This window comes from Lacerta agilis, chromosome 6, assembly GCF_009819535.1.
Source record: "Lacerta agilis isolate rLacAgi1 chromosome 6, rLacAgi1.pri, whole genome shotgun sequence".
Taxonomy (NCBI): Eukaryota; Metazoa; Chordata; class Lepidosauria; order Squamata; family Lacertidae; genus Lacerta; species Lacerta agilis.
Window position 1 is genome coordinate 29,944,820 of NC_046317.1, and position 16,944 is coordinate 29,961,763.

The 16,944-nt window shown below is 37.6% G+C and overlaps 1 protein-coding gene across 2 annotated transcripts in view; it reads left to right on the forward strand.

The window, feature by feature from the left end:
• Positions 1–16,613, forward strand: part of FUBP1 (far upstream element binding protein 1) — a 32,341-nt gene extending 15,728 nt beyond the window's left edge. For both annotated transcript variants that reach the window (XM_033151766.1, XM_033151767.1), the window contains 13 exons: positions 112–278; positions 364–458; positions 551–652; positions 1,352–1,454; positions 1,546–1,646; positions 3,047–3,188; positions 4,194–4,354; positions 4,865–5,016; positions 5,547–5,626; positions 6,076–6,201; positions 7,565–7,639; positions 11,731–11,876; positions 14,247–16,613. In XM_033151766.1, coding sequence (XP_033007657.1) covers positions 112–278; positions 364–458; positions 551–652; positions 1,352–1,454; positions 1,546–1,646; positions 3,047–3,188; positions 4,194–4,354; positions 4,865–5,016; positions 5,547–5,626; positions 6,076–6,201; positions 7,565–7,639; positions 11,731–11,876; positions 14,247–14,354 — 1,558 coding nt within the window. In that variant the 3' untranslated portion in view covers positions 14,355–16,613. The remainder of the gene's footprint in view (positions 1–111; positions 279–363; positions 459–550; positions 653–1,351; positions 1,455–1,545; positions 1,647–3,046; positions 3,189–4,193; positions 4,355–4,864; positions 5,017–5,546; positions 5,627–6,075; positions 6,202–7,564; positions 7,640–11,730; positions 11,877–14,246) is intronic.
• The last annotated feature ends 331 nt before the right edge of the window (positions 16,614–16,944 follow it).

A 16,944-nucleotide genomic window follows, 5' to 3' on the forward strand; every position in this document is an offset into this window, starting at 1 on the left:
TAAGCAGATTACTTGCTTTTCTAGTTAGCCATCACCCATTTGAATCTGCTGTTTGTTCCAGTTATGTTTCCCCCCAGTCTTGCCACTATTATAAATTGTATATTTTTCAAGGTCTGCAAAGAGATTACTTGATCAGATAGTTGAAAAAGGAAGGCCTACACCAGGATTCCATCATGGGGATGGTCCAGGAAATGCAGTCCAGGAAATTATGATTCCAGCTAGCAAAGCAGGATTAGTTATTGGAAAAGGTGGAGAGACAATAAAGCAACTTCAGGTAAGCTGAATAATTTTAATTTGTGGGCAAATACATTAAAGAACTAAATTTGCATGATCTGTAAAGATTAATTTTGTTGAATATAGGAGAGAGCTGGTGTAAAATGGTAATGATTCAAGATGGACCACAGAACACTGGAGCAGACAAACCTCTTAGAATCACAGGAGATCCTTACAAAGTTCAAGTAAGATGATATTTTAATTTAAAAAATAATGTTCCTTTATATGAAATAATTTTAAGTTTGTTGCATCTGAATTGTACCTCATTCTCTTTTAGCAAGCCAAGGAAATGGTTTTGGACCTAATTCGTGATCAGGGTGGTTTTAGAGAGGTGCGCAATGAATATGGCTCAAGAATAGGAGGAAATGAAGGATTAGATGTGAGTATAATTTTATGCAATGTGTCTTTCAGAGCACTTCACTTCTTTTCAAATTAGAATAAAGGTCAGGAAAGTATATTTTATTGTAATGATATGTTTGTATATACTGTACTATTAATGTTTTGTTGTTTTTTATTGATTGCTTTCCCCCCTATGTTTTTAGCTGTTTCTTTTTTAACTAAGCCACCTTGATTCTTCCAGGAGAAAGGACAGGATATAAATAAATAGAATAATAACAGATTTTTATTTCATTTTTTGGCCCTTATAAACTTAGCGATGAACTTCTTGGCAATTATTGAACTCTTTCTCTAAAACATGATGGTCATGATACTTCTGGATTGTATTAAATATTTTGTTAGAAAAATAGCTGGAAAAGGTTTACAGCAGACTTCTTCAACCTCGGCCCTCCAGATGTTTTGAGTCTACAATTCCCATCATGCCTGACCACTGGCCCTGCTAGCTAGGGATCATGGGAGTTGTAGGCCAAAAACACCTGGAGGGCCAAGATTGAGGAAGCCTGGTTTACAACTGTTAATTTTCCTGCTGTTCGCTGACCTTTTGTTAACCTAATCCTATTCATGGCAGCTTTATTGTGGGTTGCTTGTATGTTTGAGATGTGTCAAAAGTAGTGACCTAAACCTAGATAAATACTTTTGATTGCTTTGAAACATTTGCTGAAAATTTGTTTTGTTTGTTCAGGTACCAATTCCAAGATTTGCAGTTGGTATTGTAATTGGAAGAAATGGAGAAATGATTAAAAAGATACAGAATGATGCTGGTGTGAGGATACAGTTCAAACCAGGTGAACTGCCTATATGTACATGACATAAAATTCAGAGGTTTTCTCCTAATTTTTAAAGGAAATTTGTTTTAATATTCCATTCCTCTTCCAGATGATGGAACAACTCCAGACAGAATAGCCCAAATCACAGGACCTCCAGACAGATGCCAACATGCAGCAGAAATTATTACAGATCTTCTTCGAAGTGTTCAGGTTGGTTCATAGCTGCTAGGAATGTTTATGAAATCGAGTGGTTTATAAAACATTACTAGGTTTCTTTTAAAATGTATTTGAATACATTTCTCAACTTCAAATGAAGTGGGCTAATGGGAGCTTTAGTATTTGTGATAGTTACTTAAATAGCTGTGTTAACAAATTTCTAGCCTTGAAACCAAAAATATTCACTAGCCTACCTATGATAGCCATTCTGGGTTAAAAGAAAACATCAACTGCAAAATCGTCAGTTACTGTTGTGATTCTTGTTCACCACTGCAAGGCTACAGAAATCCGCAATTCAGGAAAAATTATTTTGCAAAATAATTTAATGGTATTAAACAAGTTCTCATCAGTTTCTGGGGTGTGCTTTCATATGTAAAACTGCTGGCATGAGACACTTTTTAATTCTAGGATTAATGGAACTTTGTCCTTCTAAGCTTTGTGGCATTTGATGGTTTCAATGGGATAGATAAATGCTGAACCTCACCTCAGTGTGGGTTAGCCAACACTGTGTTTGCCAAGCATGGTGTTGCTGATTAGCAGTGTACATAGAAAGATTGTTGACTGAAAGCTGGCGTTCTGGGGAAATACAGATGACATTGATAGCTAAGGTCGTTTGTCAAAGACATGGTTTTCACAAAGGTGGTTGTGCTCATTCTGCTTGCGGTCTTCCCATAGGCATCTGGTTGATCCTTGGGAGAACAGGATGCTTGATAAGATGGACCATTGGTCTGGTCCATCAGGGTGTCTCTTGTATCCCTAAAGCTATGTTTGCACTGAGTTACTTCAGATTGCAGGTAGAGGCTCATACAAAAAATAATAATACTGTATATAGAAAAATAGCATGTCAAAGAAGGGCTAAGTATGGACCCTATTCCATGCCATTTATTTGATATGGAGGTAAATGCACTCCTTTGGTTGCCAGTTGTGAAATATATCGGCATTACTTTCAGCTCTCCTACCCCACTATATAGAGCAATACTTGTGTCATGTGAATTTGAAGCAGTATACCCTGGGCAGACATTCCCTAAAACCAAACTACATGTAATAGTGGTAGCTATGCTTTTTGTTTCACGTCTCTCCCCCAGGTGCACATAAAATGTATGCCATATTTTAGCTAAACCCCTGTCCCTGACTTACCCATCCCCATGATTCCTTGGCCCAAATGCTTTTCATTCAGCTGACTTTGAGGTATCAGAAGGATAAGAAAAAGGTAAAATAGATTCTGCAACATCTGCAAAAATATTGTTCCTCTTTTTTTTTTTAGACATTGGCATATATACAATATGCATCGTATTTTTGTAATTCTGACACACAGGGAAAATTGCTAGTCTTTTTAGGTTGCAGTAATTTAAAATTATTTCTGATTTTGTTTTGTTTTATTAATCTCAATCTAGGCTGGCAATCCTGGTGGTCCAGGACCTGGTGGTCGTGGACGAGGTAGAGGTCAAGGCAATTGGAATATGGGACCACCTGGTGGATTGCAAGAATTTAATTTCATTGTCCCAACTGGAAAAACTGGATTAATTATTGGGAAAGGTAATAAACTTGATTTATTTGGCAGATCGCTTTTCTATCTTCTGTTACATTTAAACTGAGATTTTCTAAATGGGGTAGCTGTATTCAGTGTTGAGTGATGTGTGACAACATCTTATTGTCATCCATTAGGCACTGGGACTGAGGTGGTGGAAGTGTCACTTTTCCTTGAGCTAGAGAATGTGTGACTTGTTACTCCTCCTCCTCCTGAATAGGGCCAGTAAAACAATGGAACAAAAAGGTTCCCACCACAAATTCAAATACAGTGGTGCCTCGCAAGATGAAATTAATTCGTTCCGCGAGTGCTGTCGTACAGCGGAAATTTCGTCTTGCGAAGCACGGTCAGAGGAAGCGTGGTTTGACAGGAAAAAATGCAAAACTTTCTCGTTTTGCGAGTTGCGGCCATAGGGAAATTCGTCTTGCGAGTCTCCCTTTCGTCAGCGAATGCCTTTGCGTCTAGCGAGTTTTTCGCCTGGCGAGGTACCACTGTACAGCCTGAAGTGATTCTGTTCAAGAGGTCTTGCTCTGTTTTACACTGATAATATTTCTTCAGGGGAGCATAGACTTGTTTAAAATTTCCCTACTCTGTTTCTTGGGACACGGGTGGCGCTGTGGTCTAAACCACAGAGCCTAGGGCTTGCTGATCAGTAGGTTGGCAGTTCGAATCCCCACGACGGGGTGAGCTCCCGTTGCTCAGTCCCAGCTCCTGCCCACCTAGCAGTTCGGAAGCACGTCAAAGTGCAAGTAGATAAATAGGTACCACTCCGGCGGGAAGGTAAACGGCGTTTCTGTGCGCTGCTCTGGTTCGCCAGAAGCGGCTTAGTCATGCTGGCCACGTGACCCGGAAGCTGTACGCTGGCTCCCTCGGCCAATAAAGCAAGATGAGCACTGCAGCCCCAGAGTGGTCCACGACTGGACCTAATGGTCAGGGTTCCCTTTACCCTTTACTCTTGTTTCTTTAGGAACTAGCAACAAATTCAGTGCAATAATTTGTACTTAAAATTTCAGGTGGTGAAACTATCAAGAGCATTAGCCAGCAATCTGGTGCTAGAATAGAACTGCAAAGAAACCCACCACCAAATGCAGATCCAAATATGAAATTGTTTACCATCCGGGGGACACCACAGCAGATTGACTATGCTCGGCAGCTCATAGAAGAGAAGATTGGAGTAAGTACTCTGGAAAACCATATTTCTTTAATTGTTAAGTAAAGTAAGAGGAAATCAGCTCCTATGAATGTTGTGCGGAAGTTGCCTCATGATGCTAGTAATTGGTAGCTTTGGGGGAAAATACACAAAATATATTTTGCGTTCTTGGTGCATTTTCTCGCATGTCATAGAGCTATTTGAGTAGCGAATATGTCAATCTGTTTGCCTTAGTACAATTGCTGTTTACCCCGTGAACTGTTAGCAGTCAAGGAGCTAGTACTTCTAAGTTTGAATGTCTTCTTAGTCCACTGCAAGAAGCTACATGAGAACCAAATAATGTGAGTTCTGTAAAAGTTAGTGTGACTGCAGAATCTTTTTAGAGCAAAGGATTTCCAGAGGGATGGAGAGCTGGAATTCCTTCCCCGAAGGAAATATTTAGAGAAGAGCAGCATTAGCTGGATATTTGAACAAACTTGTTCTTACAGTTGGTTGATAGCAACTTCATCCATGTCACTTTATCTTTGCTTTCAGGGTCCAGTAAATCCTTTGGGGCCACCTGTGCCACATGGACCTCATGGTGTTGTACCTGGGCCACATGGGCCCCCTGGGCCGCCTCCTGGGGCTCCAATGGGACCTTACAATCCAGCTCCCTATACCCCTGGCCCTCCGGGTCCTGCACCTCAGTAAGTAACTTACTCTTATAAATAAATTTGCAAAGGTATCAAATAGAAATCACAAACCCTTTTGCTGCTGGGACGGGTTTTGTTTTGACAGCTACTTAACCACAAAACTGAGCAGACCCCTTCTCCACCTTCACTCTCCCCACCCCCCGAAGATGGGGCTACATCAGTAGAACTCAGGCCAGAACTTGTTTTTACTGCCTAATAACACATTTGCTAAGTGCTAGTAAATTAACATTTTTATTCACCAAGTAACCAAAAACATTGCATAACCCTTTGGTTTCAACCTATTTCCAGGATTGCTTTTAATGCATTTGCTACAGTAGTTGCAGCTGCAAATAGCTAATTAGAGCTTTCCCCAGAAATAGGGTGTTCCAGCACTGGGTGGAGAAAGTGCTGTAAATTGGGGGTTCTGCCCCTCCAAGCACCAGTGGCAACCACATGACTTGTTTAGAAGTCTGAAGTAGCTGCAGCTGCTGTGTTTTGTTGCTGTCCATTTCTATATAATGATTGCACATACGCTTCCTCCTTAGTGGCCCTCCAGCACCATATGCTCCACAAGGATGGGGTAATGCTTATCCACACTGGCAGCCACCGAATCCTCCAGATCCTGGTAAGGAGAAACAGTTTAAATACTACATGTATTCTTGTTTCTAGCCAAGATGGTGTTTGATTGCATTGAGTTCCATGTTTAAAACTAGAAATAACATGGTACATTATTTTTAAAATTCCTAAATATGTCGACTCTGAAACAAATCCTACTGAATTTATTGACATTCATTCCCAAGTAAGTTTGCATAGGATTGCAATTTGAGTCACGTGACTACAAACTAAATACTGCTGAAAGTTTAAGAAATTGACCTGGGCTACTTTGACTTAAAGCAAAATCCTGTGCATGCCATAGTGTTAAAGATAAGTGTATTTAGGATTGCAGCCTTGAACCAAAATATGGTTAGTATACGGCCAATTAGACAGGAACTATGTGACTAAACTATAGTCTATGGAAAATAAAGGAACCTTATCAAAGATATGTTGAACTTAAAGTAATGTTCAATTTCCTAGGTAAGCCAACAGACCCTAATTCAGCAGCATGGGCAGCTTATTATGCTCACTACTATCAGCAGCAAGCACAGCCACCACCTGCAGCTCCGCCCAGTGCACCACCAGCTACTCAGACCAATGGACAAGGTACCCATTAATTAAAAACAGTTTTGTAAGATCATTGTATTTGGAGGCTTGGATCCTAAGAACTTTAATTTAAGGAAGTTCACTGAAGGAAGGTTTGACTCTGAAAAAGCTCTTCAGGTACCTCTCCTGAATAATGAGGGGAAATGTGCAAGAATCCCTTGGAAGGGTGAGTCTCCATCCCACATTGTCCATTAAAGAATCTCCAGTCCGCAGAAGAGGCTTTTCAGGGGAGGCACAAGTTGGTGGGAGGGAGGGGTGGCAAAATTTCATTTCATAAACTTCCTTGAGTTCATTCAAACTTTGAATCCAGGGCAGTGTTTTGACCAGATAGTCACATTAATCTGAGACACACAGTCTTGCCTCACAAATTCGACCTGAAATCCTGAGAATTTGATGGTATAACCAAATGTGGCATGCTGGTACATTGAGACTAGAGATTACCAGATTCTGCAGGGGGAATTAGCATAACCTAGGACGTGCCTGCTGGATCACGTCCAATCCTCTTAGTTTTCCAAGTCAGTGGCCATCTCTACCTCAAGTTTTTCCTGTCCTGAATCTTCCAAGATTCAGCTTCCTTGGATGTCACCAAAGTTCTAGTATTTTGTGAGAGGAAGAAAAGCTTTTCACTGTTTACTTTCTCCACGGCATGCATAATTGTATGCACCTTTGTGTCCCTTCTTACTTACCTTTTCTCTAAACTAAAAAGCCCCAAATGTTGCAATACACATTTTCAGATACATGTGGCCATCATGGTACATAGACCAGACTTGGTCAGATTGGAATCTGAGGGAGCCTTGGTAGAGCAAAGGAGTGACTGGGGAAACCCAGCCAGATGGGTGGGGTATAAATAATAAATTATTATTATTATTTGAGAGAACTCTTAACCAGGCTCCATACAAATCAGTGGAAGGGATTTTTTTGTTGCTAACCTTTTTGAAGAATGGACATTGATGGATATGGGATGCCTACCAGCAGTCATCATGTATGTCCTATGCCTTGAGTCTTTGACTGTAAAAAATACCAGTTTCAGAATCATTGCTTTAAACTACTTGGAAAATGTGTATGTTGTAGTTTGCATCAGCTGGGTGCATAAAGCTGTATGCTTCTACATTTCAGTTTCGGCATCTCAATATGGCAAAGCTTTTCCTCTGCAGTTCCTAAATAAGTGACTGAGACTCACCCATAATGTGATTTTTCTCATTGTACTGTGAGATACCTTCCAGTTGACCTTGTGGGTTTTTTGGTCTCTTGTCAGCCGTTGACTTCACATAATGTGTGTAAATTTAAACGCAGAACTATCTCTGCCAGTATTTCTATGCATGTTCGCACAAAAAAACGTTCTTTCAACTTTCTTTTCATGTAGGAGATCAGCCAAATCCAGCACCAGCAGGGCAGGTAGATTACACCAAGGCATGGGAAGAGTACTATAAAAAAATGGGTATGTTTTACATTTTTATTGATGTAAAAAGGATGCTTTTATTATTTACTTCTCTAAAAAGCTTTGCTGTTTCATATGCTTTTTTTGTTTAAGTAGCAAGACAATTTACTCAGTTGCCTCCTGAAATTAAGAATTTCTTCATTATGTATCAAGAAAAGTGGGTTCTCAGGGAATTGCAAGGATAGCTATTTTGCATGAAGTGTAGAATAACTTAGATTTTGTAGCCTAAAACATCTCACCATCTTTTTCCCTACCTTGTGGAGTTATCAGTGTTGATAACAACAGCCATTACACTAATGACCATCATCATATCAGATGATACACGCTGCCAGTAACAAGCATATCTCTAGCTAGCTAAATGGAAAAGTTTGCCACACTTAATAGACACCATCTCACAGTTCCATCATGAGCCAACATTTCCATTCATGCCAGATGTATGTCATGACAAGACCCATGTAGTTCTTTCTCTAATGTAGGGACACACCAGAATTCAGTGTCACTGTGCCTGCAAAGAGAGGAGAGGAAAGGTGAAGCTGTACCATGTGAGTTAGGTTGAGGCAGGAACAACAAAAATATGATTGAGAGAGATGAGCCCTTTTGGAATTTCAAGGGACATTAGCCGTTCTTACAGAATTATCACATCCTGGGGTTTTTTAACCTGAGCATAATTCAGAAATTTACAATAAATCCCATATATTTCAGAAATAAGGTTAGCCAGGTATTCTCAATTAAGGAAATACGTGCAGGTCTAACAGGATGCTAAATCTCTTAACGTAGACCAGCCCCATTCTGGTATTTGTGCTTGGGCGTGCTCGTAAATTAAAATTATGTTAATCATTACTGACTTGTGGAGCAGAGATTTTAAAATGAGTATATGTAGGACTAGTTTTTTCAGTTGGATTTCAAGGAATGCCAAATTAGCTGTTGAGGGCATAATAGCCTTGTTAGCAGATAAAGGTAGGCATTTTCTTGTGTTTAGAATTCATCCAAATGTTTTTAATCAGCCTGGCATATATGATCTACAGACTAGTTCAACTGCAGCAATTCCATATGATGTTTCTCTTGAGAAACTGCTAAGACCCTAGTACTGCTTTCTCAATATTTATAACTTGATGAGTATAAACTGTACCAGTAGTTCTAGCATGAATTGATTCACAATAACACCCTTGTTTGTGTTTTTCTACTACTTACTTTGCTACAAATTTATTCAAACCTTGTTAAAGCAAAATAGAGGTTTGGATCCAGAGACTCAAATGTATGAGTAGAAAGCGCTTCCCTCAGGTGGAGGGGCATATTGAAAGAAGTGATGCACCCCTATAACCTGGTTCCAGATAGTTAGACTCTCTAGAATGGCTCTTGAGAACAGAGGGTGGTGGAGTCACTAATACACTCCTGTGGACAAGCAGAAATGCCTTACATTGATGCAGTGGAATCTTTGGATCCATTCAAAGATTATAGTCATATCCAAGGCTGCTATTATTATTATTATCATCATCATCTGTGACGTATTTGTAAAAGTAGCTTATTAGCATCACTGCAGGAAATATCTATGCCCTCCACTCCAGAATGTTGCACAGCTAAAGCTAAGCAGTTACAGTGTTTAGATGGGCAACTATCTGGGAACCATGTATACCACCTTAAGTTTAAGTGTCAGAAAATAAAAAATAATACATTTGCTACTGTGCACTAAGAGCAGTATCCAACCAAGTTGTTCTGTTAGTATAACAATTTGCATTTTGGCAAAAGTTTTGCTACAACTTGGCACTAGTTTTTTCTGTGCATTTCTTGTTCATTTGTCCCCTCAACTCCCTTTGACTATACAGTGATGTATTTAAAAGTTATGTAGACTTAATCCTTTCATGGATCAAGTTAATATCAATTCAGTTCAATTCAATAACCTTTATTAGGAATAACAGACCAGACGATTTCAGAGCAGACATTGTATATAAAATATTTAAGCTATAAACGCAACAAATAAGGTTTGTATTAATTAAATCTTTAAAATTCACTGCTAATCCATAAAAAAATAACTTCAAACTTCTCATAAACAAACCTAAGTTAAAACATCAATTGGTTTAAATGATATAACAATATATCAAGTTTATATTGTTTATAGTAAGATATTAAAACATGCATCAATAAATTGAAACAAGATGCTATACTTTAATATCACATTAATGTTAAACATCAGTATTTCTATTCTACCATTTTCCTAAGGTGTTCAGTACTTAAGATTCCCATACATTATCTTATCTGAGCCACCTTGATTATTTCAGAAATAGAATTAGCAGTAGGCATTTGGAGGCCACTTTTGGTCTGATAAATTACAACTCGTGGGAAAGACTTGTAACACATCAGGATAGCAGTACTTTGCCTTCAGCCATTTTTATCAGTATGGATGTCCCTTATAGTTGGAATTGTCTAATTCCAAAGAAAGATATGAGCCAGTTACAGAACTTTTAATTTAATATGTATGTTATTACCTGAAATTGTGGTCTCATGTAGATGACCTCTGTCTCATAGGTTAAGCAACTTCACAGGATTACTTGTGATGCTAAAAAGTATAACTCCATATATCTGATAGTTCTTTGGAGGAATGGTAGGATGTGGTGCTTCTAAATCCCTTGAGTTCCTTCTCCCACCATTACATGCCAACTCACTTAGAAGGCATGGGGAAAACAAGGACAGGCTTGATTACTTTTAGTTTTTTTATTGTGATCCTTTCCTGTTTCAAAATTGCTGACACTTGCAACTTTAAGATTTTAAAGATCTTGCTTCATTTAGTATAGATATATAATATGCTTCGAAAATCTAATTTTGATTATTTAATTAAACATACACAATTAATAAGTGAGCTAATTTAAAGGGACCCATGTGGTCACCAGTAATTGACCAACCTGGCTCCTGTTGTACTGCATAAGCAGCAATTTAAAAATCTAATGTTGTTAAATGTGTGTTAAACAAGATTTGACAGGAAAATGCATTCTTAATTTTTGATAGCAATGTTGGATGAAGTGATGTTCAAACTTTCTCAGTTTGATATACTTCAGGCTGGCTCACCTTTTAGGAACACGGCAGTTACTCCTGTGTGCCCACTTGTAGAATATCGTTGTAAACGTGCTGTACACCCCCCCCCCCCCCGGGGCAATACAATCTCACAGAGGGGGCAACAGCATGGATTGGGTGGGGTAGTTTATGTATGTAACAATATACTTACCATATATACTTGAGTATAAGCCTAGTTTTTCAGCACATTTTTGTGCTGAAAAAGCTGCCCTCGGCTGATACTCGAGGGAGGCGGGTGGTGGGGGTGGCGAGAAAGAAGCCCTTTCTCTCCGCTCGTGCCGCCACCCGCTCTCCCCAGTCAACCATTCCTTAAGAGTGTACAAGAACGGCGGTTCTTTACTCTCCCTAGGCAGCTTGTTCCATTCCTGAACTGCTCGCATAAATGCAAACTTGGCAAAGGAAGAGAGAAGGAGCAGCCCAAAGGGTTGCTTTCGGGCTGCTCGTTCCTCCTCCTCCACAGCGGCAAAGGTGAACCGGCTTATACTCGAGTCAATAAGCTTTCCCAGGTTTTTGTAGGAAAATTAGGTGCCTCGGTTTATATTCGGGTCGGCTTATACTCGGGTATATACGGTAATATGGTGTGGGGCATCTCATGTTAATAGATTTTTTCCCCACACTTCTGTCGTGAACTTTTGAAGGGTGGGGCTATGAGCCATTCTACAAATGCTGAGCTCAAATGTAGGCATACAGTGCTTAAATCTTTATTTTAAACTGTGGAACAATGTGTAGAAGAAAATATACAAATTAGAGATTTAATATTATCTCTTTGTGTGCACTAAACTTCAAATAAAACAGCAAAGAACTCTTCCACTGTATTCTTGTCTGTAATTTTGGTGTACCTGGGAGCTCTGTTTACATTAAAATGTGGGGGGTTTTGCAGGTCAACAAGGGCAGCCACAAGATTATTCAAAGGCTTGGGAGGAATATTACAAGAAGCAAGGTAATGTTTGTTAGAAACGAGATTATTTTGAGCTTCTTTTGTCCTTTTTATGGCACCAGAGTTGTGTAATGTATGTTTGTTCTAGGTCAGGCAGTTCCAGCTCCAGCCGGAGCCCCACCAGCGGGTCAGCCAGATTATAGTGCAGCGTGGGCTGAATACTATAGACAGCAGGCAGCCTATTATGCCCAGACAAGTCCACAAGGAATGCCACAACATCCTCCAGCACCACAGGTATAACAATATTGACTTATTTGGCTGATATTTTAGTGATTTTTTTTTAACCTTTATTTCGTGGGGTGTTTTTTGTTTTTTGCATGTCTCCCACTTTGATATCTTACCTGGAGTATGCATTATTTTTCCTGGTAAAAGATAATCTGTAAATTGATTTATGCTCTGTTAACTGGAGTTCTGTGTCTTTCTTTGCATACATCGATGTTTTTGATCAAAAAATTTCTCCTCCCAGGGTTTTTGAGGCCATGCAGGAAGCCACCACCATTACATTAACCAATTTTTCTTTCTTAAAGGCTTCACTCCTGAGTTAGCACAATTTTAAAAATACTTTAACTTTTTGTGTATCTCTTATGTATTTCTTCGCACAGGGCCAATAATAAGAAGTGGACAATACAGTATTTGCTTCATTATGTGGGGGAAAAAACCTTTGTTAAATGTATGGATGCAGACGCCTTCTTGAAGATCATAATTTTGTTTGGTTTAAAAATAGTGTTTTTGAAAATGTACAAAATATCTATCACTACTGATAGGAGGTAATATTTCTGTGTAGAAATGGAAATTGGTTTGTTTTTAGTACATTAGTGTAGATGTACACATTCCAGCAAATGTATTTGCAACTATTATGTGGTCAATGCTTTGTGATATAAATGTACTTTTTCAATGTATACTTGATCACTTTTAAATGCCTGTTTTGTGCTTTACAATAAATAATATGAAACCTCCTGTGTCGGTAAGTTGGATATGTGGGTACTCAGAGAATTCAAGGGTTTCTTAGTAATGCTGTACATGTACACAATTAAGGTTTTTTCCTTGAAAGTTTGAGCTTTACATTGGTATTCTCCCTTTGCAGAATAGTTATAGAAGGATCTTTTTCATTACTGTATTTTGCTGTTTAGCATCTTGATATCCTCCTCTTTCTACTTGATTAAAAATTGCATGTACATGAAGATGTTCCTTGACATACTTCTACTGCATTAACAGTTGCATTTTCTTTTTTATCCATGACCACTGTCTCAGACCCATATAGCTGCTATAGTTAACATTTGTTTTATACATGGTTTAATTCTTTAGTATATTTTTTCAGGCTTGTTACTGAATCGTTCTAAAAGGCAATATGTGCTAAGCAATCAGTTTGCAGCACTTTGCTTAAGAATTCAGTGTAGTATAATTCAGGATTATATGCTTTTTAGTTACTAAAACTGCGTTGTGTTAGAAATATGCTATTTGGAGCCTGGGAGTGCTTAACAGAAAAACGTCTTGCAGATGAGCTCTGTTTTTAAATGCTGAAGACTAGTCATTAACCTATATTTTGAAAAATCTCCAGAAAACTTTTTTACTTTTACTAATTCATACTGAAAATTGGTATACTGTTAAAATCCACTGTTTGCTTTTTTGCATCTATTAGATTACATGCAATACAGTCTGTCTTGCCATTGTCTGTTGAAGTGCAGGTTTGATCCAGCCAGTATAGAACTAGCTCTGTAGGGGTGAGGAGGACTGTGCTGTGTATCATCCTTGATTGTTCCTTCAAGGAGCATTGCACTGTAAGTACATCAGAATGACAAAATGATGAACTGCAACAGTATCTTTTTGTCAGTGTTCCACATAATGCAAATGCCATACCTGTGTGAATATTATGTTGGAATAAAATACAGTGCTGATATTTTAGCAAATCATAATTGCTTCTTAATTCAGAAACCTAGGTGTTCATAAATGTATGTGTATGAGCTTAATGGTAAGTATTCTTGAGCTATTTAGCTTTAGCAAAAGAAATTGTCATTTACCTAAGTAATAATTGTTCATTAGGGTTCAAAAATGAGATATATTCAGATATAAACTTGTGCATTGTTAAAACAAAAGTTTGAAATGCTTGTCAGGAGGAAGTTGTATTGTCTTCAGTTGTCTGCATTTATTTGGTGATAGAAGTATATGTTAATTTCTAAACCTTTATTAGCCTTATTTTTGGAAAACTTTGTTGTTTTGGAGTATACTCTTAGGATGGCTGCAAGAAAAGAACAAAATGAGATCAGAAATGAAGTAGTTTTACTGCACAGATAATTAAAAATGCATTTTGTTGTACTGTAGAATCAGGAGGGAATTATTTTTATCCCAATTTAGGTTAGGATTTAAATTTTGAAAAGACTACTAGGAAGTTATTAAATATATTTAGTGTAGGCTATAAAGTCTCTAGATCAAATATTTTGCATGATTAGTTTGTAGCTTATTGGAAAATGGTGTAGTTACTAACTAAACAGAGCAACAATTCACCAGATACTTTATCATTCACCAAATGGAGGCTGTTGATTTTGATTCATTTAAAGTATAAAATCTTTATTAATTGCAAACAGTGCAATTATTTATACTTCACAGTGCCTTCCCAGACCTTCCACCTTAGGTTCTGCTGCAAAAAGCACAGGTAAGCACAACCTAAGGAAGTGTATAAATACATATTTCAGTTTATTAATGTTGTCCCTGTGAGAATTTTTTGTGCTTGTGTATTCAAAAGCAATCTGCCAATATCTTCCCCAAATGTATTCTGCTATTCATGGTTTCATTCCAATGGAAAGTCTGAAACAATTATTTACATTTCTGGGTAAATGTGTATCTTTATTTTTAAAAGATAAGTGGATTGCTGCAATAATTTTTGAGTAAGTCACTTTTACTATTTTTTCCTCAATAACAGAGTTGTTACAAATGAATATAAAATATTTTTTCAAGATACAGGAAATATGGTCAGAATTTCAACAGCCTTCACAAATGCTTTTATAATGTTCAAAGGATGTTCTACCCAATACTACTTATTCAAGCATACTGTGTGTTTCTCTCATTCCCAAGGCAATAACGGATTTTAAGTTATACACCATAAAACATAACCTAGCTTGCTTATTTGATAAAGAAGGAAAATTTAGACTTGAATTTTGCAGAATAGTTGTAGAAAGCATGTATTACCAGTGAAATGTTAACAGTTCAGCAAATATTTCCTTTTATAGGAAACTCCTTCCTACTTTGCTATTTCAGCTGAATCGCTGTATATTTTCGCCAGTTTAAATGTTTTGTATATGGCTTATCTAGATAGCTTAACTGGTGCATTTTTTCAGTTTAGATAGACGATGCTAAGGCAGTACCATCAGTTTTTTGTTTGTCACTTAATAAAATGCTTTGATTTTATCAAAAGTCCTGCTTTTCTCTGCATCAAAGAAAAATATTCAAAAAACCCTGCCTTCATTTTCACACACAGTGCTGAAGATGCTGCAAGCACCAAATCATAGCTCATAAAATCAGGTCCTGACATAGTTACTTCCAATAAAGAGGATTCCTTTGAGTGTATGGCCATGATGAGCCGATGAGCATGGACCATAGAAGGGCTCCATGTAGAAGGTAAAATTGGCAAAACAATACCGATTTTAAATGTATCCCATACTTAATGGTGTAGGGTATAATTTGCCTGTTTTAATCGCTTCTCATTCTTTAAAGTGCTATTTGCTTGACCATAAATGTTCCATAATTTGTTATGTGGTAATAATACAAACCATCTATCAATTTACACTTTGCTAAATAGTCAAGCATAGATAATGTTTTGCATTTCACAACTAAATTAATAGTTGTACTTGAATTCCCTCGAGCCACTTCATATTTTGTTGTAGTTCAACATGTCAGATTTCATTATTATATGAGAACTAGATACGTGCTGAAGAGCTTCATCTTGGTCGGATTTTGTTTCTCCATTTTAAAACAGCTTGTTTTCGCTGCTCAGTTTTTAATAAACATAGTTTAAATTGAAATTTCAAGGGAAGGGATGTAATAGAAACTAGAATCAAATTGTTGGCATAGGGGATTTATGCATCTGCTTTGATAATATTTATACTAAGCATTTTTTTATTTTCATTATCAATTTGCTGCTGGACCTACAGGCATCTTCTTGCACCAAGTGTAGTTTTGGTATAGAGTTTTGTCTGATTTCTGTCAGAAACCTTGCATTGAATCAAAAGGTTCCATTCCATTCATTGAGTTAGAACTTTTATATACATAGTTGCCTCGTTTTCCTTGAGCGGTTCTTGTGCTATGGCAGGGGGGAAATAAGTGCACATTTCCCAGTCATGGAATGTTAGGCAGTGAGAGTAATGAATGTTTGAAAAGATGATCTTTTCAACTAATAACAATGTTTACAGATCACCCTTCAGTATGTGTGCTGTATAGGATATGCTTTGCTAGTTTAAAAAAGTGATCTTTAGATTCGTGTAAATTGCAGTTATTTTAGTAACTAGGTAGGCTATATCATTCACCTCTGAAAATATTACATCAGCTGCTGAGAAATCTTTCTTTTCATAATCTAGGCAGTAGAAAGAACTTTTCGGTTTTTGTTGTGTGTACTAGCAGTTCATAAGGCAAAACATTCAGCCCTACAGAATGCAAACAGTAGCTACTCCTTTCCTACTGGTAGTACCCTATGAAAGTCCTGTGTTTATGCAACCTTTATCTTATATGCATGCAAGATGCATTTTCGTCCTGAGATAGTGTTCTCTACAGAAACTACCCGTGTTAAAAAAAGAAGATTGTCTTTAAAAGGCTACTGTGATGGGAAGTATCTTAGGGACATGCAGCTTGGACGTGAGGTAAATCAAATGCTTTACAATATGTTGTGTTGAGCTTGCAATATTGACACTGTATGTACTCATGAATACACATTAATTGTAATGTTTTTGTATAAGTTCTCAATAAATGTAAACTAATGGGTAATTTGTCTCCTGTGGTTTTTTGGGGGGTAGGGGGCAGGTACTTACCATTTTTTTCAGTGTTTGCAGTTATGCAAGTATTAAATAAAGAACATACTCAATTTTAGGAACTGAACATATTTATTAACCTTCCAGTTCAGGTACAGAATAAGTCATTTGGTACATCGTTAAGGAAGAGACCCAGTTATCTCCTGCATAAAATGTAAATCAGTTGTCCTGTTCAATAAATGTAAGCCAAAATCCCATGGAAGATTATGCAAATTTCTTCCATATCTCTCCATTCCAGCACATATTTTAGTCTGTATTGGAGTTTTGTTGGTTGCTTCTCATGTAGC